At 44.2% G+C, this 26,173-nt stretch overlaps 2 protein-coding genes across 5 annotated transcripts in view; one reads left to right on the forward strand and one right to left on the reverse strand.

Moving 5' to 3' along the window:
- LOC142007987 (serum paraoxonase/arylesterase 2-like) overlaps positions 1–5,647 on the forward strand; it is a 70,580-nt gene extending 64,933 nt beyond the window's left edge. The window contains exon 10 of the mRNA XM_074984716.1: positions 5,216–5,647. The gene's annotated coding sequence lies outside the window, so the exon portion shown is untranslated. The remainder of the gene's footprint in view (positions 1–5,215) is intronic.
- PPP1R9A (protein phosphatase 1 regulatory subunit 9A) overlaps positions 1–26,173 on the reverse strand; it is a 245,320-nt gene that overhangs the window by 20,962 nt on the left and 198,185 nt on the right. For 2 of the 4 annotated variants that reach the window (XM_074984714.1, XM_074984712.1), the window contains 4 exons: positions 19,507–19,664; positions 18,607–18,907; positions 4,142–4,238; positions 3,235–4,045 (listed from right to left, as the gene is read on the reverse strand). In XM_074984714.1, the coding sequence (XP_074840815.1) occupies positions 3,958–4,045; positions 4,142–4,238; positions 18,607–18,907; positions 19,507–19,664 (644 nt within the window). In that variant the 3' untranslated portion in view covers positions 3,235–3,957. Of the gene's footprint in view, positions 1–3,234; positions 4,046–4,141; positions 4,239–18,606; positions 18,908–19,506; positions 19,665–26,173 lie in introns of those variants that run through there. The other 2 variants (XM_074984713.1, XM_074984711.1) reach the window with 1 other exon arrangement.

A 26,173-nucleotide genomic window follows, 5' to 3' on the forward strand; every position in this document is an offset into this window, starting at 1 on the left:
GCACTCCATTCCTCAGAAATATTAACAAACTGTTCTAAGGGAAAGGCGCATAGACCCTCCTCATGACTGCAACATAATATTATCAGTAGAAAAAAAGCATAGTCACCAGAAGTGCCCTTTCCAGAATCCAGGTTTGCCTCTGAAGCCGCCTCCTGAGTTAAGGGGACAGGCTCCACAGGCTTCAGCTCAACAAACAGCTCCCAGCTGCCAGGATCTACCTCTATGTTGGACTGGATGCCGTTGTCATCCACCCTTCCACATCACAATGCACTTCATCATCTTCCCAAGGAAAACTCTGAACAGAGGTGTCTAGTCATCTTCTGGGGGAAGAGTTGCGTCTGTCTCCAGAATAGTGTGAAGCTCATCTTAGTTTTGGCATTCCTGGGGAGATGCCCTAGACCGACAGTTGGCTTGTTTGCATTTCTGGTAGCTCTGCCTCAGCTCCTGGATCTTCACATGGCACTGCTGAGTGTCCCTGCCATACCCTTTCTCAATCATGTCTTGCAATATTTTAGCATAAATATCAGCATTACTTCTACTGGCTTTGAACTGTTGGAAAATAGCATCTTCCTCCCCACACTGAAATGAGGTCCAAGATCTCCTGACGACTCCATGATGGGACCCTTTAGTGACCCTGGGAACTCATGGCTACAAGCTTTCCTAGGTGTGCTGCAGAGATGTGATCCAAATGTCTGCTCGCCGTGCCGGCCAGAGAGGAAAGAAAATCTAATCAAAATTCCCAGGCTGACGACCACTGCTTCCTGTCACCTACTTCCAGCTCACCTGAAGAGCAGCGAAGGTGGAGTGATGACCATAAAGGACACCTTTGTGTCCATTGTGGGACAGTTTCCTAGGCTAAGAAAATCAATGTTAATAATGCTGCTAACTCCACTTACACAGCTGGACATTGTAAATTCAACTTTCTCAGTTATTCCCTGGGGAAGTCAGGAGTACAAAAGTTGGCATTACAACCTCTTAAAATTGACCTATTGAGCACTGTGGTGTAGACAGACAGTTTATATAATCAATCTTAGAACCTTAAATTCGACTTAATACCCTTATGTAGGCCAGGCTTGTTACAAAAATGAAATGTATTACTGTGTCTCAGTATGTTAGAATGTCAGCAAAGTTCCACAAACCACTGCGCACCCTACCCAAGCCAAAAAAAGTGTTTCTGAACAGAATTCACAGTTGGATTACGTTATTTGACTGTTCATTTACATTATACTTTTTCTTTTGCATTTGTGTTTCCTTCTGCAAGTTTAGATGATCTTATTTTTTTATAATTCGCAGAAGGTATTATTCTACTTTCACATTTCTGGTATTTAAGTCAAAGGCTCACCCTTTAATGCCAGCAACCATATGAACTAAGTTTGGGATGTTGTCAGAACCATTTGATACTTACACAGGAGATGTTAAAGAAAAGTTCACTATGGGTGTGTCTACACGAGGAACTAACTTCAAAGTTAACTTCCAAGTTAGGCACTACTTCGAAGTAGCCAGTAGAGAGTTTACGCACATTCTCTTACTTTGAAGTTACCTTCGAAGTAGGGAGCCCAACTTCAAAGTCCTTACTCCATTCCTGGGAATGGAGTAATGACCTACTTCGAAGTTTAACTTAACGCTTAGCTTGAAGTTGCTCATTTCAAAGTTGTATTTTGAATCAAGCAAGTTCAAAGTTATTTTTGTAGTGTATACACAGCCTATATGTACCATAGGAGAAAGGTGAGGTGTTGCTATTTCTGGGGTTTTGGGTTTGAGTGAACAGAGGTGCTGAAGATGTTGTCTCATTAAGCAATTAACAGCACTCTTTACATGAGATGTTATGCCAAATTCTAATATGAAATTTTCCTATGTATCTTCAAATTGTTGTAAAGTGGTTCACTTTCTGAAACAAGCAGTTTTATAGTGCTGCTGCAAAAATATATTTAAGGTCTGTTAACATACATCCTGTTAAAGGCTGCTTTTCTGTGCTCGGTGATATGCATGGTCATGCTTTTAGGATAATGGGCCTCCCACATATTTTACAGGGTTGTGATTTATTGCAGTTAACTCACTCAATTAACTCAAAAATTAATCACAATTAAAAATTAATGATTAATTGTAGTTTTAATTGCACTGTTAAACAACACAATACCAAATGAAATGTATTAAAATATTTTTGTATATTTTTTCTACATTTTCAAATATATTGATTTCTATTACAACACAGAAAACAAAGTGTACAGTGCTCAAATTATATTATTTTTATTACAAATATTTGCTGAGTAAAACTGTATTTTTCAATTTACCTCATGCAAGTATTGTAGCAAAATCTGTTTCTTGCAAAAGTTCAACTTACACATGTAGACTTCTTTGTACATAACTAAACTCAAAAACAAAACAATATAAAAATTTACAGCCTACAAGTCCACTCAGTCTACTTCTTGTTCAGCCAATCGCTAAAACAAAGAAGTATGTTTAACAGGAGTTAACGCTGCTCACTGCTTGTTTACAATGTCACCTAAAAGTGAGAACAGTCATTCACATGGCATTTGTATAGCTGGCAACACAAAGTATTTATGTGTCAGATATGGTAAGTATGCGTATGCCCCTTCAGAATTAGAAAGGGCATGCTTCCATGCTCATGACGCTCATTAAAAATATGTTAATTAAATTTATGACTGAATGCCGGAGGGCAGCATTGTATATCTCCTGCTCTCTTTCATCTACTCAATTTTAATATTTCATGTTATATCAGTCTCAAATAATGACCCAGCATACATTGTTCATTTTAAGAACATTTTCACTGCAGATTTGACAAAATGGAAAGAATGTGAGATTTTCAAGGATAGCTACCGCTACTGACTCAAGGTTTAAGAACCTGAAGTGTCTTCCAAAATCTGAGAGGAACAAGGGTAGAGCATACTTTTAGAAGTCTTAAAAGAGCAAATCTCCAATGAGGAAACCACAGAATCCAAACCACCAAAAAGAAAATTAACTTTCAGCTGGTGGTATCTGACTCAGATGATGAAAACAAACATGAATCAGTCCACACTGCTTGGGATCATTTTCATGCAGAACCTGTAATCAGAATGGAGGCACATCTGGAATGATGGCTGAAGCATAAAGGGGCATATGAATCCATAGTGGATCTGGCACAGAAACATCTTGGCACACGGGCTACAACAATGCCGTGCGAGCACCATTTCTCACTTTCAGATGACAATGGAAACAAGCAGCTGGCAGCATTATCTTCTACAATTATAAACAAACTTATTTGTCTGAGCAATTGGCTGAACAGGAAGTAGGACTGAGCAGATTTGTAGTTTTTAAAATTGTACACTGTTTTATTGTACATAATTCTACATTTTTAAGTTCAACTTTCATGATAAAGAGACTGTACTACAGTATTTGTATTAGGTTAATTGAAAATCACCTTTGTTTGTTTTTTACAGTGCAAATATTTGTAATAAAGTGAGCACTTTATACTTTGTATTGTGTTGTAACTGAAATCAACCTATTTGAAATTGTGGAAAAAGTCCAAAATATTTAAATAAATGATATTCTATTATTGTTTAAAAGCACAATTAATCATTGATTAATTTTAATCAATTGACAGACCTAATATTTTATATAGGCATATGTATGTGAATTCTAAAAACATGTATGAAATGCCCATTGTCAACGGGAGCATAAGCAGGTCTTGGGCCTTATATGATTAATTTTATTTTTAGGGTATGAATACTTATTATTTTGCTGTTTGTTAAAATATCTTCCCAACTGTGTCAGTTTCGCCTTAAAAACAACTGACCATAACAGGGACTCTCAGAATCTAATAAGAGCAGAATTTTGCTCGAGGGTATACGTTTATTCTAGCAATACACACAGGAAAGGTGGACTGTGACTGGTTTCACCTCCTGGATAGTACTGTTTTGTCAAGGATTTTGGCATGAGTGTGATCACATCTTTGTTGTTTTACCCATACCTGGTGCCACAGACCACCCTAATGACTTCTCTCTCTTTCCATTTCTTGCCTTTGTGGGAACTCCTTCTCCAGGGAGCCCTATAACAAGATTAGAGACCATCAACAAACGTTATTTGAAACAGCTTTCCACCCCCATCTAATAAAAATCTAGTTTTTAAACAATAAAATGCTTACCCAAGGTCCACAAGCTTTTGCTTTATTTTTTCTGCCTGCCCTATAGTAGGGCTGGTTGCTCTTGATGACTGGGGACCTGTGTGACCACCTAGGATATCTTTGCACATAAAAAAATACATGTTATTTTATCTGTTATTACAGTGCCTCCAGAGATGTTTGCGTACATGTAAATTTGTACATGCACACACATTATATATCTTAAGAAAAAGTGAAGCATATCACTTAATTAGGCGCAACTACACAAATAACATCCCTTGTGAGGAGAAGGGGCAAAATGGTATAAGAAGTACCTCAGCAAACTGCTTTGAAATTTGAGATAATGCACTGAGCAGAAGAGTCAGTAAAGGGGGGGGGGAGCTATTTTAACTGAGTTTTAATGTAAGAATTTGTACTACAGCAAGCCACACATAAGGCTGATAAGAAGAAATCTGAAATGAGTCATTTTTAAACCCTGGAGGATCAATCTAACCTCAATTTTTGCCCAAAACAGACTTTTTAGGGGTATACTTTATCATCAGAGATGGCTGTTGAATGTGTTCTGAAAGACCCCAGCAGCTTCAGAGAACGGGATAATTTTTATGACGGGAGTGCCAAGAGATAATCATCTTTTTTTGTTTTCATGACTTAATTAAAGGAGACACTGTCAGCTTGTAATCTAGGCAGTTTGTAAAAGTGAGTTAAAAATAGCTTCACTTTCTACACCTGCTCTGAAAGCCTATGGCAATCTCTGCCATTATACAATAATATCTTCCCCTCTTGATTTCTGTTGTGTGATAACCCTATCAAAAACAAAAGTGAAAACAGAAAACACAACCTCTATAGTCAAAACAGTGAAGCTAGCTATACAAAAATGCTATGAGATCCTTAAAGCAAACAAACTGAAAAAATATAGCTGTTAAAAATGTCTGACAGTGTGGATTTTGGATTGATCACATCTCAGGTATTCTACAGAGAATAAATGCATGCAGATCAGCCATTTGTTTTCTTCACGACTTTTATACTGTAGTCTCATGCCCTGATTCTGATCACATTTACACTGGTTCTACACTGGAACAACTCCTTTGGTTTCTCTAGATTTCCTCCTGATTTCACTGAGGCACGTCAAGCCCTCAGAATGAAGAAAAAGCAAGCAAGTGTAACTCATACCTGCTCAGCATGGCACTTTGTTCTCTTCCAGCGGCAGCTAAATCAGCTTGAGATTGGTGAGTGTGCTACAGCCCTGGCTAAGAGACATGTATCTTTCAGCTCAGGGAACAGAGGCTCACATGTTAAGATCCCAAGGTCCTAGGGTTGGATCCTGGCCAACTACAAGCCCTGCTTTACCCACTAAGTTCCCTATCCTGCATACCACTCATTCAAAGGACGTCTTCATGGGCACAGTGCTGGACCAGCAGAAACTGCTTGCAGAATCATTAACGGCTTCCTCAAAAATAGTCTGCTGCAGTTTGGCATTTTTACTCATGAAATAAAATGAATACACAAGCAACTAATAAAGCATAATGTGGTAGGCCAATAAATACAATAGGATGACAGGAATTCTGGGCTCCCAGGCAGCACAAGCAACAGGCCCCTTGTGCTCCTTCCTTGGACAGAGGCACAAGCCGCTGCCCCCACCCAGGGAAACCCCGAGTGCCACCCCTCAATCAGAGCACCCCCCGGTCAGTTGTAACTCCATCCCCGTCACCATGGCGGTGCCCTTCTCACCCTCCTTTCACTCCTTGCCAGCCCTATCACTCCTGCACAGCTCTGTCCCCAGCAGTGCTGTGCTGGATGGCCCCTTCCCCTCTCTGTCCCCCCAGCAGCCCCCTGCCCAGCTCTGCCCCTCCAGTCTGGCTCTGCCTTCCTGCAATCCTGTGCTCAGACTGCCCCCTTCCTCTCACTGCCACCCCAGGCCACCTTTGCCCTCAGTGGTCCTGTGTTATCCCATCCCTCAGCTCAGCTCCTTTCTCCCAGTGATCCCTGCCCACCTCTGACCCCCCTCGCATTCTTTTTCCTTCCCAGCCCAGTTCCTCCACCCCATTCAGCCCTCACTCCATGCCTAGTTCTACTCCAGAGCACGGCTCCCTCCTGTTCTTCACAACCTATTCCCTCTCCATTCCCAGCCAGGCTCTCTCCTCCCTGTTCACTCACATGGCTACAATATCTGAGCCCCCCCGCCACACCCCCCTGCAGCTCTGCATATCCCAGCTCTGGGGGATCCCTGTAGTCCTCCCACACTGTTAGAGAACAGTGCTATTTAAAAGGCCTAGGACCTGGGTAGGGCTACAGCAGTGCAGCGGCAGCCCCAGCCCCCTTTAAATCCGCCAGGCCCCTATGCAATTGCCCCTTTTGCCCACAGCCCCTGTCAGTGTCCCAGAATACAAATATATTTCTAAACATACGCACTAAAAACAAGCTGTTTTCGGCAAGATGGTGAGGCATTCACTAAGACCCAACACATGACCTAGGCTGAAATATAAAACAAGCATCAAATTCCCAAAAGAGAAGCCAAAATGTACTCCTGGTTGAATTCGGTGCCACTGCACAGGTGCAGAATTCATGGCCTCTGCAGTTTTTCATTTTTTCCTGCCCAAAATAGATTCTGCAGGACAGCTGCTGCAGTTACACCTTGTGCCCAATAGGGCCTGCTGTGGCACTAGATCAGAGGTCCCCCCACTCACAGGCTGAAGCAACCAGCTGTAGATAGGGAGGGGAAGCTGCTTTCCTCCCAGCACCCTATCCACAAGGCTGGGTGAAGAGACACAAGATACAAAGGGATGGCTGGGGTGGAGTACGCAGGGCTGCTGGGGAGGCACTCACATTGGCTGGGGTTCAGAAGGGCTAGTGGTGTGGCAGCACCAAGCCACCAGCCGAATGGAAGTGGGAGTGCGGACTTACAAGGGGTTCAAGGACACATGGGGATAAGGGAAGTAGGCCAAATGGGGGTTCAGGGCCACATGGGAACAGAGGAGTGACTGAATGAGAGTGCAGGGCCATGGAGACAGGGGCAGAAGTGGTGTCTGAGTGAGGGTCCATGGATACATGGAGATGATATAGGGGGTGAAGGGATACATTGACAGGGACAAATGTACTTGACTGAATGGAAGAGGTTCCCCGTCTCCCTATCAATCACTTCCCCCCCTCAAAAAAAAAAAGTTCCATATTTTCCACAGACACATCCAACAACCTTCCAGTTCACTCCTGGTTCCTTTCCATTAATACATTGCTCTCTACTCAGATCTTCTGTTACCCCTGAACTTCCCCACAAGACACTGCAATACTTCTGACAGGTAGAGGAAATACCTTTCTGCACTGTAATTTCAATGAATTATGATTCATAGCTCTGTAACAATGTCAGTAAGGAATCTATTTGTCAAAGACATTTCCTGCATCTTTTTTTTGTTGTCTGTATTGTTACTCATATACTTGTTGACAGATATTTTGAAATAAATGACAAAAATAAATTGAAACTGGCACGATTATTCTGTTATTTTGATAAATATAATATTCAGAATTACAAAATAGTGGGCATAGAATTTTTAGAAGCAGAATTCCCCCCAGGTGTAAGAACAGCATTACATAAAAAGGCAGAATACATGCCTAACTCTTTTGAGCAGCAATGCCTCCTACAACAAAGGCTGACGAGACTGTTAGGTAATCTGCACTCAGGCTAGGCCCCATGCATGTACCCAGTGTATAGAGAGTAGACCATCTTAAAGTCTCTTTTGTCTTTATTGTCTATTCTTGTCATTTAATAGTTGCAAACGTTTCAGAGTCACAGTAAAAAAGATTGTGCTGTGTTTCTTTTAGCATTAGGAAAGGGACACAGTGAAAACACCAAAACACCAGCTACAAAATAAGTTCAGCTCCAGGTTGATATTCAATCCAGCGTTCACTTTGGCTTGAAATCCTGTCCTGATTTTAAAATGTTTGTGCTATGCACAGAGCAGCCTAGTTTGTGCTTTTGGACATCATCTATAACCATAATTTAAAAGAGAGAAAAAAAAGCTGTGATAAAGTTTGCTTGTACATTTTTTCCGTACTATAACAAAGTGCGTTAAGGATCTACTATGAAGAAAAAACAATGAAAAAAAGAACAGGAGAGAGAAGAGTAGAGCTAGAAGAACTGGGGAAACAAATACTAAAAAATTGTAAAACACACTTCAAGATTTAAAAAAAAAGTTACTAACAACTGAAAAACAAACATGGCTGTGTTGGATTATACATGATTTTGGGGCCAATTCTGTAAACCCTTATTTATGTCCATAGGAATAAGTGAGACTATTTCAGTGGTTTAGGAGCTGCAGATAAGGATTTATACTGGTAATAAATTAACTCTAGATTTTAGAAGGAACTGCCTTTTCCTAATTAAGAGCATAAACTTCACTAATCACTCCATCACATATGTGGAGCTTCCCTACTTGCCTCCATTATCCTGACTTTTAATGGTGCTTCTGTTTCTCTTTTAGAAGGATTTCCACCTTAACAGAAATGGTAAGGGCCTTGTCACCACTGTTCTATTGATACAGCACAATGTATTTTGTCTGTTTTCTGTGTATATGGAAAATTTCTCTCTCTCTGAGAAAATGAGATATTTCAGAAGAGACTGCACTGGTACATTTTAACAAGTTCCCACAACATCCCTGCCAAAATTAACTGTCGTCTTCTTTGATAATAGGTTTATGAGGTCCTTGCATTACGAAAATGTGAAATGGATGAGCCCTCTGAAGAGAGCACAGAAATTAACTGCCTTCTTGTGCCATTGTTTGGCTGTCCCTGGCATCATGCAAGATATATTATAAGCTAACTAGTTTGGCTATAAGATGATCAACTGAAAATGATTGGATGTGGCAATTATCTCCTAACAAATGTGCATACCTGGATTATATCACTGGTCACAGTGGCTACATCTACATGTGTATGCTACATCGAAATAAGCTATTTCAATGAATAACGTCTACACGTCCTCCAGGGCTGGTGCCGTAGACATTCAACGTTGACGTTGGGCAGCACCACATCGAAGTAGGCACTGCGAGGGAGCGTCTACTCGCCAAAGCGGCACACATCGAAATAAGGGTGCCAGGAACAGCTGCAGACAGGGTCACAGGGCGGACTAGCACTTCTGGGGCAACAGCTAGCCGCTCCCTTAAAGGGCCCCTCTCAGACAAACACAGCCTGCACAGCATGCGGTCTGCAGAGCCATAGGCACGCACACCTCGGCGACGCAGTTATGGACCCCCAGCAGCAGCAGCAGCAGCCAGAGGTCCACCCAGCCGCCCCTGCAGGAGCAGTGCTTGCCCTGCTCAATGCCATGCAGGAGGCAGCTGATCACCTTTTCTTCGTGGAAGAGGAGCTGCCCCCAGGGGAGGAGGAAGCAACCCCAGACCCTGCTGCTCCCCGCCCCCACCACCGCACACGCCACCGGCTGTGGAGCTACCCCACGAGCACCGACTGGTGGGAGCGGCTGGTGCTCGGCGAGTGGGACGATGACCGCTGGCTCCAGAACTTTCGTATGAGCTGGCAGACATTTCTGGAGCTCTGCCAGTGGCTCACCCCCGCACTGAGGCACCAGAACTCCGCCATGCGGCGTGCCCTCAGCGTGGAGAAACGGGTCAGCATCGCTGTCTGGAAGCTGGCCACTCCAGACAGCTACCAATCCATGGGGCAGCAGTTCGGCGCCGGCAAGGCCACCATCGGGGCTGTCCTCATGGAGGTAAGAGGACCCACGGGGAGGGGAGGGGAGCCCTGGGAAGGGAGGGCCAGACACACCCTGCACACCCCTCATTGGTGCTCTCCCATGTGCTTCCCCTGCAGGTCGTCCGCGCCATCAACGCCCTGCTCTTCCACAGGCTCGTGCGGCTCAGGGACCTGGATGCTGCCATCGCGGGGTTTGCCACCCTGGGCTTCCCAAATTGCTTTGGGGCTCTGGATGGGACCCACATCCCCATACGCGCCCCGGAGCACAGTGGAGAATGCTTCTTGAACAGGAAGGGCTACCATCCAGTGGTCCTCCAGGCCTTGGTGGACAGCAGGGGCCACTTCCTGGACGTTTATGTTGGCTGGCCTGGCAGCACCCACGACGCCCGTGTACTCCAGAATTCGGGCCTGTGCCACCGGCTGGAGACGGGGACCTACATCCCCCAGTGGGAGATCCCTGTGGGGGACACCAGGATGCCCCTCTGCGTCGTCACAGATGCAGCGTACCCCCTCCAGCCCTGGCTCATGCACTCTTACACGGGCCATCTGTCAGCCAGCCAGGAGCGCTTCAACATGCGCCTGAACCAAGCGCGCCAGGTGCACATTTGGCCGCCTCAAAGGGCACTGGAGGTGTCTCCTCACCCACCTTGATGCGGGCCCCACCAACATCCCCCAGATTGTGGGCGCGTGCAGCGCCCTCCACAACCTGGTGGAGAGCAAGGGGGAGGCCTTCTTTCAGGGCTGGGCTGTGGAGGCTGGCAGGGCTGACATGCAGCCACCCGCTGCCCCCAGTCGCCAGGTGGACCCCGAGGGGATTCGGGTCTGGGAGGCCCTGCGGTCCCATTTCGACCAGGCTGTGGGGTGAATGCTGGCAGGCCCCCCACTGCACCCCCCCATCCTCCACAACACTCCCTGCCCCTACGCCCACACCGCAGAGCACCCAAGAGCACCCCCCCAACTTTTCTTGCAAAAAAAATAGACCTGTTGTTCGTGAAACCACAAAATGTTGAATTCTTATTATTATATTATTACAACAAATATACATATTATATATTATATGGATAACCAAAAAACAGTGGAACACAAGGAAGGGGAGAACTATTTACATGGTGGGGCAGGTATCGTAACATAACAGGGGTCTAATACAAACTATAAACAACACAAGTAAAAGGGGATATGTACAAAGGGGGGGGGCACGTCCTGGGCCCCGCACCCCCTAATGTCCAGCGCTGGGCGTGGGCGAGCGCGACCCTCGCCTCAGCCTCAGCCCTGGCCGGGGCTGGCTGGGGGCTGGGCGGACCGGAAGATATGGCTGGCGGATGTCAGCAGGCCCCAGGTCCCCCTTGGCAGATGGCCCCTCGGTGGCAGACGGCGGTGGGACAGCGGGTGGAGCAGCGGGTGGAGCAGCAGGTGGAGCAGGCAGGGCAGGCAGAGCGGCGGGCGGCGCGGCATGGGGGGCCAGGTAGTCCGCGATGCGCTCAAAAGTGCACATAAAGGCCCCCCATGCCTCCTGGCGCCAGGCCAGAGCCCGCTCCTGCAGATGGAGGCGCCGCTCCTCCACCTGCAGGCACTGCTCTGAGACCTCCAGCTGCTGCCAGAGGAGCACCAGCAGCTGGGGGTCCATCGCCGTCTGGGGGTGGTGCTGGGTCCGCCGTCGGCCCCGCCCTGGGGCTGGTCAGTGCTCCGCCGAGGGGCTGGCCTGCAGTGATGGCCCCGGTGGGCTCTCTGGGACCACTGACACCTTGCCGGCGCTCTCCGGTCCCTCCGATGGTGCAGCTGCAGAACACAGAGGGGGAAGAAGAGTGGAGACAGCCGTTAGTATGGGCCCTGAGCCATGGCCCTTGTCCCCCCACCCCTTTGCTGCTGGTTCCCCATCCCCGGGAGATGCTGCTGCTGCTGATGGGTGTCCCACCCCCTCCCCCCGGGGGACCCTAGGTTCCGCTCCCCACATCCCCAGGGATGGGGCATGGCACTGTCATGCTGGGGGGGCAGGGGCTGATGCACTCTTCTGAGGGACATGCCACTGCTGTCCTTGGGGCCATGGTCATCTGGGCATGTGGAGGGCCCTGGTCATGTCTGTTGCCCCCGCCCATCAACCCCGGGGGTGTGCACCGGGGGGGTACGTACCTGACGGTCCGCTCCCACGGTCGGGGGACACCCATAGGGCAGACGCCCTGCTGGAGATCCGGGATGGGCTGGCAATCCGGAGCCCCCTGTCACTGGAGGAGGATTCCCCCTCCTCCGGCATCCCAGGGGTGGGCTCCTGGGGTGCGGGGCTTGCCTCCGGGGTGGACTCCGCCTCCAGGGCCTAATGGGGCTCGTCGGCCGAGGAATCAAGAGTGGCCGGCGGGGAGGAGGTGTGCCGGGGGCCCAGGATGGCCCTGAGCTCCCTGTTAAAGGGGCAAGTGACAGGGGCGGCCCCAGATTGGCTGGCCGCATCCCGGGACTGGGCATAACCCTGCCGCAGCTCCTTGACCTTACTCCTGACGTGGTCAGGAGTGCGTGCAGGGTGACCCCGGGCGGCCAGGCCCTCGGCCAGCTGAGCGAATGCATCCGCGTTCCGCCTCTTGCTCCCCATTACCTGGAACACCTCCTCCTCGCTCCAGAGCCCCAGCAGGTCCCGGAGCTCGGCCTCCGTCCAGGAGGGGCCCCGCTGCCTCTTCCCTGGCTGGCTGCCGGCCTGGGAGCCCTGGCTCCCCTTGGGGGGGGTGCCCTGGAGGCGCTTAGGGGGCTGGCGGGCGGCCATCGCAGCGGGGGAGGTTTCTCTGGGCTGCAGGGAGGCGTGCACGCAGGCCGCGTGGCTGTGCTGCCGCCTGCACGCTCTCTCAGCTTCCTGCACAAGAAGGCAGGGGGCAGGGAGCTTTAAGGGGCCGCTGCAGGCGGCAACCATCGAGCTCAGGGGCTGGAGAGAGCGTCTCTCAACCCCTCAGCTGATGGCCGCCATGGCGGACCCCGCTATTTCGATGTTGCGGGATGCAGATCGGCTACATGTGCCCTACTTCGACGTTCAACGTCGAAGTAGGGCGCTATTCCCATCTCCTCATGAGGATAGCGACTTCGACGTCTCGCTGCCTTACGTCGATGTCAACTTTGAAATAGCGCCCGCCACGTGTAGCCGTGGCGGCCGCTATTTCGAAGTTGGCGCGGCTACTTCGAAGTAGCTAGCACATGTAGACGTGGCTAGTGGTTCAGATCAATGGTCCATCTAGCCTATTTATCTGTCAGCACCTGGCATCAACCACTTCAGCGGGAATAAACGACAGGGAAATTATACAGTGATAAATCCGCTGTTGTTCAGTATCGGCATCTGGCAATCAGCGGCTTAGGGACATGCAGAGCAAAGGGTTTTGTTCCTGACCATCTTGGCTAATAGACAATAATGGTCCTTTCCTCAGTAAACTTATCTAAATAGTTTTGGCCTTCACAACGTTCCCTGGCAACAAGTTCCACGGGTTGGCTGTGCGTTACAGGAAGGAATACTTCCCTTTTTTTTTTTTTTTTTAACCTTCTGCCTATTAATTTAATCAGACAGCACCCCCCTGTTCTTGTGTTATGTAAAGGGGCAAACTTCCTTATTCACTTTCTCCACATTATCACATCACAACCCCCTTAGATGTCTCTTTTCCAAGCTGAACAGTCTGAGACCTTCTAATCTCTCCTGACATGGAAGCCATTCTATACCCATCACTATTTTCATTGCATATTTTTACACCCTTTCCAAATTCTAATCTATCATTTTTGAGATGGGGAAGCCAGAACTGCAATTAGTATCTACAAGACGATGGATTTATGCTGTGGCATTATAATATTTACTGACTTATTTTCTAAAGCTTTCCTAATGGTTCCTAACATTCTGTTCACCTTTTTGACTGACACTGCATTCTGACCAGGTATGTCCAGAGAACTAATCAGAATGATCTAAGATCTGTTTCTTGAGTGTTTCTATTAATTTAGACCCCATCCTTTTGCATGGATAACTGGAATTATATTTTCTTATGGGTATTACTTTGCATTTAACAGCATTGAATTTCATCTGCTCCTGACAGCCTAAAAGTAATGGTTGTTATGAGTCAGCAATATATGGAAGGGCATGAAAGCAGGGAACATGACAGAAACTTATATACCAGTATTTTTCTGCAAACTTGAGTGTGAAACAAAGGGCTCCCACCAAAAACTAAATCTATACAATGCAGGGAGTGACATCCATTATTCTTTACTCCCCACACAAGAGAACTCCTGGAAACCCCTAAGGAACAAAGTCAGAACTGGAGGACATGCTGGACCCAGGCATAGGGATTTTTAGCCTGTGTATGGAAACCAAGAAAACCCAAGCTGCAAAGAAAGTGCAGCTTGTGCATTGAGAACCTGCAAGCTTGTCTGTATCATCAGTCAGGATAAGAAACTGTTAATTCAAACCCTATTCTTTTAGTTAGCGTAGTGTGTGCTTTTGTTTATTTACTGGGTAATCTGCTTTGACCTGTTTGCTGTTACTTATAATAATTTAAAATGTATTTTTGTAGTTAATAAACTTATTTTGCTTTATCTAAACCAGGGATTTTGAACAAAGTGCTTGGGGACAGCTCACAGGGAAAAGGCTCTTGTATATCTTCTCCATACTGAGAGGAAAGCAAACTAGATAATACATTAATACTGGTCAGGGTTTGGACCAAGGCAGGATGGCACAGCTCTGGGGTCCCAGGCTGGGAAGCTGGTGGTTATTTTAGCTGTAGCCTCTCTGTTGTTGGCTCATGCATGTATCTGCAGCTGAGTGTGTCCCTGCCTATGTGATTGCTGGTGGAAGTGTAGGACTGGGAGCAAACCAAAGCTTGTCATAGCAGCAAACCTGTCACAACTGCTACTTACCTTTCTCCATTCTGAGGCATGAGTTCCCTTTACAAAAGCCCCTTTGAGCTTCTCCTACCGAATCGTTTTAATTGATGTGCCTGATAATTCTGTTTTTTCTTTTTTCTTTTTCTTTTTTTTACTGCAGTTCCAATCAATCTGCAGGGTACTAGAGGTACCTTTAACAGCCTGTTATTACCAGGGTTGCCTATGGCACCCCACATCCCCTTTTTTTAAAATCCCAGGTAATATTGGCCAACCTTTACTCATCTGGCACAGAGGCTGACTCAAGTGATAGATTATTTGGCACAATTAGTAGTTCTGAACATTCATATCTACTTTCCTTCAGAACTCGTCACTAATTAGTATGCTCACAATACCGTACAGTTGTTCTATTAAACCAATCACAACAACAGTATAACACTAGAGGAATAGCAAATAAATATATTAGTAGTTTATAATCAAATAACACTTTCAAAGATTTCATTAACATTTAAGGCCTGAGGAAATCTATATGGTCATTTAATCTGACATTGTGAAAAACATCCTGTGTTTCTTCCAGTATCAAAAGACTGCACATTGCTCCTGAAAAATGATTAAGATTTCAATTTTCATTTCCTTTATTGCTATAATTAGGAATGTTATTTCTCTGACTGCACATTAACACAAAAGCTAAGCCAGTTAAATAGTTATATTACATTTTTCCTTGGTGGCAAAGGGGATATTTATAAAAACACTGTGGCAAATTTTCTGTGCTCAAATTATTGGAGATGTGCCAATCACACCAGTGGTGCAATTGGTCCCTAGTATTTACTGTGTCTTTGGTAATCTATTTTCATCATGTTTGGCTTTTTATTGTTTTGTTTAATTTTTACAATGTTTTAATCTCATTTTAACTGGATTTTGGTTGGTAGTTTTTTAATTTTTTTTAAATTTATTTATTTATTTTTATTTAGCTCCTAGTAATTTTGAAGGGAGCTGCTTTATAAGCAAAGGCCCAGATCCTCAGTCGCCACTGTGTGGAACCTGGTGTAATTCATGGGAAGGACTACTTTAACTCCTATCCACAGACAGCCCCACCGAAAAGCTGATAGAAAGCCCAGGTCTAACTCTTCCCAGAGCCATGCTCCCTATGTCAGCAGGAGGAGGGTAGGAGTAGCTTTATGGAACCAGAGAATCTGTCAGTAAGCATGTCTGCTAGAATGTAATCTCTCTCATCAAACTGTAACTACTCAGAGCTATGCTTTGCACAACACTTCACCCTTCCAGACAAATATCTGAAAGGAATTTGTTTGATAAAGATGACATGTTCATTAACCAGCAAATACAGACTGGTGTGCTATTAGAGGTTTAATCAGCAGCCACTTACATACACAAGGGTGTGCATGCACCTGAGTTCTCTTAGTCTCTAAAACAAACCCAGCTCAATCTGCATCACAAACACAACAAGAGAATCTACTGTGTTTAGTTCCTGACCCATTTCCAATACTGTTAGAATTTTCAAGTCTCGCTATGAATCAATTAAATGCTACTATAAAGCACTCACTGGAACCCTGGTCCCCTAGCACTCACTTAAGGATACTGCAGTACTGAAGAAGCTATTCAGTGTAAATGTTTCTGCCTGAAACTAACTTATTCTATTTTGATTTTAACATATTCATTAGACTCTGGTTACACACAGAAGCACTGGCTGTTTGTATAATGTCCATAGTGGGAAAAGCATATCACTTCTGTAGCAATTAAATACAGATGAGTTCTGGGACCTACAATGGGGGAAGTGGGCACTGTGTGGCTTTTAAACCCACCTGTTATTATTAATGATGACATTTAACACATAAAAAGACAACAGCAGGGAACAAAATAAGGTTTACTAAGCAAGTGCACGTTCCACTAGATTCGTGGTTTTCAACCCCTGGCTCAATTCGCACGCAGACATGACCCAGCTATGTGCTAAAGGCTGCCAGAACATGCAGTGGGATCTGGATTCTTGGCTGCCTGGACACCCAGCACAGCATGGTCCAGGCTGCCCAGCCTGGCATGGTGGAGTCAGGGTCACCAGCTGGCTTCTCAGGCGTGTCTGGGGCTGCTGGCTGGCCCCTGGGTGACTCTGGGGTTGCCAGCAAGCCCCAGGGAGGGGCTGCCTTGCAAGGTTAGAGTCCAGATTACTGACTGAGTTGAGGGTCGGATCTGCCGCCCAGCCCTGAACAATGGGGTCTGGCGTCCCTGCTGCCCGGCTTCCTATCTTCTCTGTGGAGGAGTCTCTGGGCAAGAGGCACTGGGCATGGGGGTCTGAGGGGTTGAGGGAAGCACTGTGGTTCTCAACCTGCAGCCCGGGTAACACAGTGTGGGCTGTATGTGGCCCAACATGGTAGAGAGGTTGAGAACAACTTCACTAGATTTTGAGATCTAAAACCAATTCTTTCAGCCAAGTTTTCATCAAATGCATTTTTCACTGACATCATGCAGCACTTCTGATTTACTCTGAACTACAGGGTCATGATATCAGCTGGCACATCACTGCACAATGAACACATGCTTTGAATTTTACTTCAATTTATCAGCTATCCCACAATCAGAGTACTTTGCACAGAAACATGTCATAGGAATTTCTGCTGCCAAGGCCAGAATGCTAATGCTAGGATTGACCTTTTCCAAACCCAGTATCTTGGTACGAATCTGTTGGAAAGTGCCTTATTGTCTATCATATTACGACAGGGGAAATATCTGTCTCCTAATAAAACAATGGCAAAAATGTCCATTCTGAAAGGCCTTATTGGACAGAATTCCCATTCCCATTAAAGCTAGTTTTGCTTGATTAATGATTAAGGAATGCCAAGATCTAAATAAACAGAGACATTACAAGTTCAAATGACCATATTAACCAAATTGGCAATACAATGGAGTTGGAAAAGGAGTAGAACCTTTTTATTGTACTGTAGTTTCAAAGTGCAGCACAATCTAACTAATCTTTGAAACAATTGTGTGAGCTACATAAAAAAGGACTGTATTGTTAATTCTAATTTAGATCCCACAAAATCTGAGTTACAGAAGTAATGAATTGAGCAAAGATTCACAAGAAGCAGTTAAAAAAGATGAATTTAGAACACTGGAGATCCTGGTTTGTAGTCTTCTTGCTTCGTCCTCTATTAACAACACAATAGCATCTATGCAATGCTCTTTTACATATAACTTTCACCATGAAATAAAGTGCCAATGCCCCACCCGTAGATTTTGAGTTATTAAGGCTATGTTTACACTGTGCCTTAAACTCAAAAAATGCGAACTGCATATCCTATTTTGAGTTAATTTCAAAATAGGCTATTTGAGTATTAAATGTCAAAATACTGTGCTATTTCATGGCACCTCTTACTCCTCCTGCAATGAAGTATACAGGGATGCCAAAATAGAACACTCATTATTTAGTAAAATATGCTGAAATAATGGGTGCGTTTCACAGATGCAGAATAACTATTTTGGAATACCTCAGTATCCCAAAATAGCTCTACAGTGTAGACACAGCCTTAGAGTTTCAATACAAACACTGAAGATTTTTCTTAAGCATTAGTCCAGTATACGCAGGAAGTAAGTGGAGCTGACTGAAACTTTTTGAATTTTGACAAACGTTTAAACTTTTTAAAATTCGCAAATTAAAAAACATAAAAGGTGGGATAAAAATTCCAAAGCACTTCAGTGATTTCACCCGCTCACACCTTTTTTTTTCCCCCCCCACAAGCAGCTCAACGGGAAAAAGAGGAAACCACTTCTGGTCTCAACTTAATCTGTGTCTCTTTTTCATACTGCTTATATTCTGACTTCAAGGTATCCAAAAGAGGTTCTGAGAACAGTGTCCACTAGAGACTTAAGTGCTAATAAAATAAGAAAGGTGCACCACATAACCGTAAGTGAGCAAAGTGACGCACTGGCTTGTTTGTAAAAAATAATGATACCTTCATCTTGTAAAACACTCCTGTTGGTTGGATGACGCAAAGGAGATGTTTCAGAACTGTGACCGGATTTTGAAGGAGAGGAAAGTGGAGTGTCTTCCCGAGCATAGTGGGAAAGCACAGCTCCTTCATGCTGCCGTCCTCCTCCTTGGCTTTCAGCTACGTTGTCAAATGAGAAGGTTGCACTGCTAGTCACTGGGGAGAGGGATGAAGCACCAGAGTCTGATGCTGGTGAGGATGCTCTCATACATATGGGCAGAGGTGATTTTGAAATGTGCATGGGACTACTGTAACTGCCTGAAGGCTGTGGGTATAAGAGATTATAAAGCAAGTTATGACATTTAGCAACCAAATAGAGCAACATTTATTTTGAACATGTAATCCTTTGAATTAATAACAGTTACCAGAGCTTTTATTTTTATATGCAGTATTGTAAGTCACACTGCTACCTTTCATATCACACATAGCCATTTCATACTAACAATTTGCTTACAGGTTCAAGAGTGATGATCAACAAAATCAAGCTATTAACTGTCAATCACAGGGAGAAATAAACAAATGCAGGATTCAAGTTCACTTCTCCTTCCACATAAATTAAATGACCTGCTATGTATGGTGCAAAGGTTAGTTCAAATGGGGAAACCAATGAAGTGACCTGGAGAACAGTAGTGTAACACATGAAAGTAAGACAGAAATCCTGCTGTTCCTGTGAGAAAAACAGATGTGCTGCCTCTGAGGTGATAGGCCTGGCACACTGTTCAGAGTGTTATCCAGAGTATGTTGGCCGCAGATGAATACAACTGCCTTCACTAAAATGAAAGGCCGAAGATACAGGATGAAACAAATTACAAGGGTACCCTCACACATCACCCTATGGATAAGAGAAATGGAAGGTCTTCTCACCTTTCGTTCAAGGCTGTCTTCTCCATCAGTTGAACTGATACTATCATAGAGTCTTGTTCTTGTTGGTCTCTGCCGTTTGTTCCTTACTGAAAGCTGGGCTCGCGTTTTCAGTGCTTTGGAGTCCAGCCTCTCTGTTTCTGGGACTGCTTCATTGAAATCTATGAAAACCAGATTTAAGGCTATTTAATACCAATGATCTTTGGATAAAAAAAGCACTTTAACCCTCGTCAGATTACACATAGAGACCTGAACTGCAAATGTCTGTTTAAAAGTGCATGCACTTTTGTGGGACTCATTTGTACATGCAATCACTTAGAATGGGTGTACAAATTTGTGATATGCATGTATAAAACACCAGCGGCTTACATAAGCAATTAGCAAATCTACAGATGCATGGAAATGAAGGACAAAGTTGCACATATAGAAAAATTAGATCCTATAAATCAGAGAAATATTTTGCAGTCATAACATAAAAATCATAAAGCTAATCAACACACCTCATGGTGCCAAATACACAAATTGCATGTACAGTAGTGTCAATTAGACCTATTTAGACTTCACTTTCGTTTTATCCACATACCAGGAAGTCCACACCATTGTAATTTACATAATGAGAACACAAAGAAGGTAAGTACCTCTCATTCATCTTTAATATACACCTTCTTCCATCTCCTTGGTAAATAAATTACACCAATTTAGACTCATTGGGCCAAATTACTCGCCTCTGGCCTTCTCCTTTTGGCAACCTGAGTAATGCTAAGGGGCTGGTATCTGACCAACACTTATTCATTAACAATTTCAATGGCAAAGGGCAATTTTCAACTGGTGTAGTAGTTTATCTGCCAGTGGCTCACGCCATCCACCTACAGGCATAAAGGAGAAGGATAATGGGAGGGAGAAGCAGGCTGCATCTCTTCTTGACTACTCCAGCTCATAGTTTGCATACAATCATTGCTATTAGGAACCATTTCCCACTGGTCCAAGTTACACCAGGGCCCAGGTTGCTCTAAATTCCACCAGGGCTGGTGCAGTTGAAGAATCAGAAATCTATACCAGATGCTGTCGTATGCCACCTCGACTTTGGCTCAGGATAAAAGCTGCTCCTTCATGAGTAGGTATAAACAGATTGGCCTCATCTACACATCATTCCCCTTTCGGAGGAGGACTACAAATGAGGGAAAGTGAAAATGCAACTGAATGGTGATTTACAAATGCTGCACGATCACGTTTCTGGCAGAGACTTTTCCGAATGCAAAAACAGCCATGTAGACGGAGTTCTTTTGGAAACCCCCCCTCCCCATTTTCAAAAGAACTCTTATTCTTAAAATGAATGAGGAATAAGTGTTCTTTTGAAAACATTTTTTTCCCTCCCAAAGGAACCCTGTTTACATGGTTGTTTTTGCTTTCAAAAAAGTCTCTTCCAGAAATGTGATCACACGAGATTATGCAACTGAAGCATGAGATTTGTAAATCAGTGCTTCATTTGCATTCCTCTTCTGAAAGGGGAATGCTGTGTAGAGGTGGCCATTAAGGGCATCTGAGCATAAATGATGTCTCAATGAGTGTAAATGAGTCTAACCTACATATAAGTTATAAATTTGGGCCTTTATGTTTAAGTGAAGCTCTAAGAAGATATTTCTCCATGTTGCAAGCCTTTCCAGGGATTCAGCCAAATGTGTGTGTGTATATACAGTATATCTATATATACTTTCTATAAAATAAGGAGTCTGACTGATGAAACTGTTTTTAAATTCCTGCTGGTACGTAAAACAATTCCAAGAGTTGTAATTTATGACTCATATTAATAAAAGAAAAGAGGTAATGTGACACAGGACTCATGATCTTCCTCTAGAGCCTAAAAGAGGGGGTTTACAGTTTTATGTCTGACAACATGCCCATGGTGTATGCATCCCCATTTTGTCTGTGAATAAAAGCATCATCTTAATGGACAATGACCAACCACGCATACTGATTTATGACCTCCCTACCCTTTTTCAAATTACTCCTCTCACCATCTGACTGAGGCTTCTCCTGTCCTATTCAGAACCTGTTCTGAAGCCTTCTAAAAATACTCCAACAAATCAAAGCCACCAACATCCTAGAACCATACACCACAGCAAAAAGGGACATCGCCATCTTCATGTTACCATGTGTCAACAGCTGCCAAGCTCCCCCCAAATTACCTTTCTGTAGTAGGATTCTGGAGAAGGCAGTCAGTTGTGGTTTTGTCAATTACTCAGATGCCTTTTGGGTCAAGTGCCTAGTCTGCTTAGCCAAGTTGGGGCACTTCCAAACTTCATTTACTTACTTACTGATCATCCACTCACCCCCATGAACTCACAAGGTCATCAAACAAGAGAATGTGACAGCTTTGTGGGAAAATCTCAAAAAGTTCGAAATACAGCTTCCATACAAGAAAATCTCACAGGCACATTTTGAGCCTGGTCATGGCAGGGCAAATAGGATGAAATTAACCAAACTAGGAGGGCCTCTGAAAGGCCCTATGCCCCTTGGACGCGTTGCTTTGGCATCACAGGATAAGGACACAGATGAAATGAAGATACAGGTGTGCCCATAAGTGAAACGAAGGGGCATTTTGTGCTCATGCTGGGAAGCTGACAAACAAGTTGCTGAATGTGAGCCACAAGAAGGTCCTGCTGCACTTGTCATTATGTTGACTAAGCGGCCCAAGACCCTCCTGCAGGGTATTCAATGGGGTAGCAAGTGTCCTACCCCACTTGCAGAGAGGAACAGCTACCACAGAGGGCTGAATGCAGGCTGGGAAGGTGAACTCGCCATCCAACCCCTGCCTACTTCTCTGTACAAAGCCTTAACTTAGGTATTTTTACAAGGAGGGTGAATTTTACCCACAGTACATATGAAGAAATTACAGACACATGATTATTAATACAGATAAAAAGAATTGGGTGCTAGTACCCTATCATCTTCTCTCCCTCACTCTTACATATATGGGTGTGCCTGCCTACCACGGAACCCTGTCAAACTAATTGCCAAATGTAAATGGAAGGCTTGTCCTTTTTGATCTTCTCTCTTCCCTCAACCAGGAGCTGACCTACACCATATACAACGCATGTGCTCAAAAAACATTTCACACAAAAAGATGGAACAACGAAACAACTACATTTTCACAAAAGACAAACATAGGCTCAAAGGTGATCCGCTCAAAAATACCTATGAAAAAGTGTATTGGTCAGCTCAAACTTAAATATGTGACTCTCTCAACGAATTATGTTAATGTAATTGCAGTAATCCTAGAAAACTTTATATCTTTCACCTGAAAGGGGCCTGAATATTTTTGGCAAACTAAAAATTTCATGGAAGAGAAATAAGATGCAATCAGCCTTTTAAAATTTTCCTCTTATTGCATGCCAGGAGAGAGAATAAATTCCCTCTCGCTACTAATCTCCCAAACACAATCTGTATTAGTACCCACAATCTTACTATACTTATGCATGCACAATGTTAGTTTTGTGGTTTTGTCAATTGGTTTTTGGGTCAAGCGCCAAGTCTGCACAGCCAACTTGGGGAACATCCAAACTTGATTTACTAAAGACAGACAATAACCACAGAACACATACCACAGTAATTAAATGTATGTTTCTTGTACAGCTAGATAGTAACCAGGTGGAAACCCTGGCTGGATAAACTGGTTTCTGTCCCAACCACTGAGGATCAGAAATCAGCATAGGTCAAATTATGTAACTTTCCGAGGCACAAATATTTTATATACAAAGAACTCAGTGTATTAATAGTTACTGTTTATTGTGAAAAAATGAAAACATGAGCACCTTTATAGTTTGTAATTATTTAAGTCGTGTGTGTGTGTGAGTGAGAGAGATCCTACTTGTGGTGAAACTATGCATATGACACAGGTACACTTGTTGATTTCCTGATCTGTTCATTCCCTCTAAAGCACCTGGCATTGGCCACTGTTGGAAGACAGGCTACTGGATCAGATGGATCACTGGTCTAACTAAATATGGACATTCTTATGACAAGTCCTGAGGTACTCATCTCCTTTTTTCTACTCAGGCGCTCTTCTACTGGGTTTGATAATAGTTTCCAAGCTCATAAAGGATATCAGGATTTGAGCTACAGTGAATTGCCTCAAAGCTTTGTAATAGATTTTCAGACTTATGCTTGGTAAAAGAGCACTAACCTTTGGAAATACCAGGTACCAAGTGATATTAAGCAGATTATCACCTCCTCATTTTCCTATGCTGTATTTGATCAGGTGGGAGAGACATTGTTGCTATCCCGGGGGAGGGATAAAACGCAGTCTATACCCCAAGTCACACTGAAACTAATCCTTGAAGAGAGGGTAAAATGGAGCTGTACTGGTAATGCTGTTCCCAAACAGAAGTTTAAGAGAAGTTACCTTGCTACAGCTGCTCCTTCCCAGGAGTGACGAGAATCCTGGCCCCAGCGAAGACAATGGCAAAATACCTGCTGACTTCAGTAGAATTATGATTTCACCTATAGCTTTCAAGAGGTCTCGCATCCCTACGAAGGTTGTACAGCTGCTGGTATGCCAGGCAACCACACAGGGTTCAGAGATGGCTTCAGCATCACTTCTTTATTTTTCTAGACAGATGTTCTTCTCTTAGGCTATGTCTAGATGGCAGGCATCTGTCAGGAGTCCAGAGGTCTCCCAACAGAAGTCTGCCACATTGGGAACCTTCTGCCAACATCCCAGTCTTCTTTATTCCATGAGGAAGAAGGGACATGCCAACAGAGGAGGTTCTTCCTGACATTTGGCCCCTTGTGGACAGGCCAAATGTCAGGAAGAACCTGACATTGCATGATTTCGTATCTTTTGCTGACAATTCTTGGCAATCTGGACATAGCCTTATAGTAAAACTAAATTCACAGTGAATCTTTTCTTTTTGGTAACAACATACGTCACTGTATGTTGGTTATCATCTGCATATGGGAGACATCACAGCACCACTGGCATTGTCTAGTTTATAATAATACTGCAAATGTTCCTTGGGTCAATCACTCTTGTTGAGACACAGCACATGTACTCTCTCTCCCTCTCTCACACACACACATACACACAAAACCAGAGACATTAAACAAGGTCACCCATAAATAGTCTCAGAAGGGTAGCCATATTAGCTTGTATCTTTGCAAATAACAAGCAGTCTTGTGGCACCTTAGAGACTAACAAATTTATTAGGTCATGAATGTTCATGGATAAAGCCAACTTCCTCAGATGGAAAGTGGATTTTACCTTTGAAAGCCCATGACCAAATAAGTTTGTTAGTCTCAAAGTTGTTATTTGTGAAGGTCACCCATGTACCTCTTCATTCATTTCTCTGAAATTAACTCGATCCATTCTATATTTTATCTATACCTATAAGAAAATCTATGATGCTATTTCAACATTTAATCTTTTACAAACACTGGAGTAATAAGAAGCACTTCTGGAGTCAAAATGTCTTGAAGTGATGATCATGCCCTCTTGGCCTCAAAGATATAAATAAAGGACATGATCCTACAAACCCTGACTCAAAGTCCCACTGGCCTTGCTTATAGTAAAGAAATTTGCTTTTCTATATGCAATTTTCTAATCCCTGGGAAAGCTTGTAAAACACCTTACACAAAACTGTCTTTAGTTTGCTCCAAAAACTATTTTCATTAGCCTTACTCTCAAGTCAAATAACCATTTCAATATAAAGAGTTTCAGACATGAACTGTTTTAGTGCCAGCCTGGAGGGAAACAGATTTACTACAGCCTGTTGCAGTTCCTTAATAGCTGGTTGTCTTTTAAAATCTCCCCAAACACAGTGTTCCTGCAAGTTGCAGAGCCATTTCCCTCTGATCAGAGATTTTTATCATCAATCTCTGGAGGAGGGCACATTTGCTGTACATCTTCACCTGCTCCAGATTGAAGGCATACAGGGAGAAGCAAACTGCTGTCACTCCAGTTCCTTCTCAATTCTGACTTCCAGCAGGCAAGAATTCCAAAGGATAAGGGAAAGGAGAAAGGGTAGCAGACAAAACCTCTCATAGAACACTAGTTGCTATACAGCTAACTAATCTCTCCTTCTTTGCATTATTGTCCTATGGTTGCTTCATTTTAAACGAATCCCAGAACTGCAATCACAGATGATGGTGCAGAAGAGATGGTTTCGGTATAGTTCAGAGAACAGCCATCCCCAAGGCTCCATCTGCTCCGGAAGTGTGAACTTACAATGCAGACAGAAGGTGCACACAGATGACCAGGTAGCAGCTTTGGGTATGTCTGCTATGGATATGTTCATAAGTAGGGCTGCAGAGGCAGATGGTGCCTGAATGAATCAGCCATAACCTTAGATGGCAGCTGCACCCAAGAAGCTTCTTATTAGGATGCCTCCTGATACCAGTTTAGATAAGTATAGAAGCAGAGAATCCATTCAGACTCTCTGCAAAGGTGAGACAGAGTCGAGGGCAAGTTCTAAGTGATTTAGTCCTGTTGAGATAGGAGGCAAAGGCTCTTATTTCATCAATAATGTGTAGACTGGCTTCTTCCCTGGAAGCATGAGGTTTGATGTCTTGGTTGGTGCAGAAGCACAATAAGACTTTAGATGAGAAGTGAAGATGTGGACACTGAATCACTTTGGCAGAATATTACGTATGGTGGAACAGTCATAAGCATTCC

The sequence above is a fragment of the Carettochelys insculpta genome, chromosome 2, assembly GCF_033958435.1.
Source record: "Carettochelys insculpta isolate YL-2023 chromosome 2, ASM3395843v1, whole genome shotgun sequence".
NCBI classification, from domain to species: Eukaryota; Metazoa; Chordata; order Testudines; family Carettochelyidae; genus Carettochelys; species Carettochelys insculpta.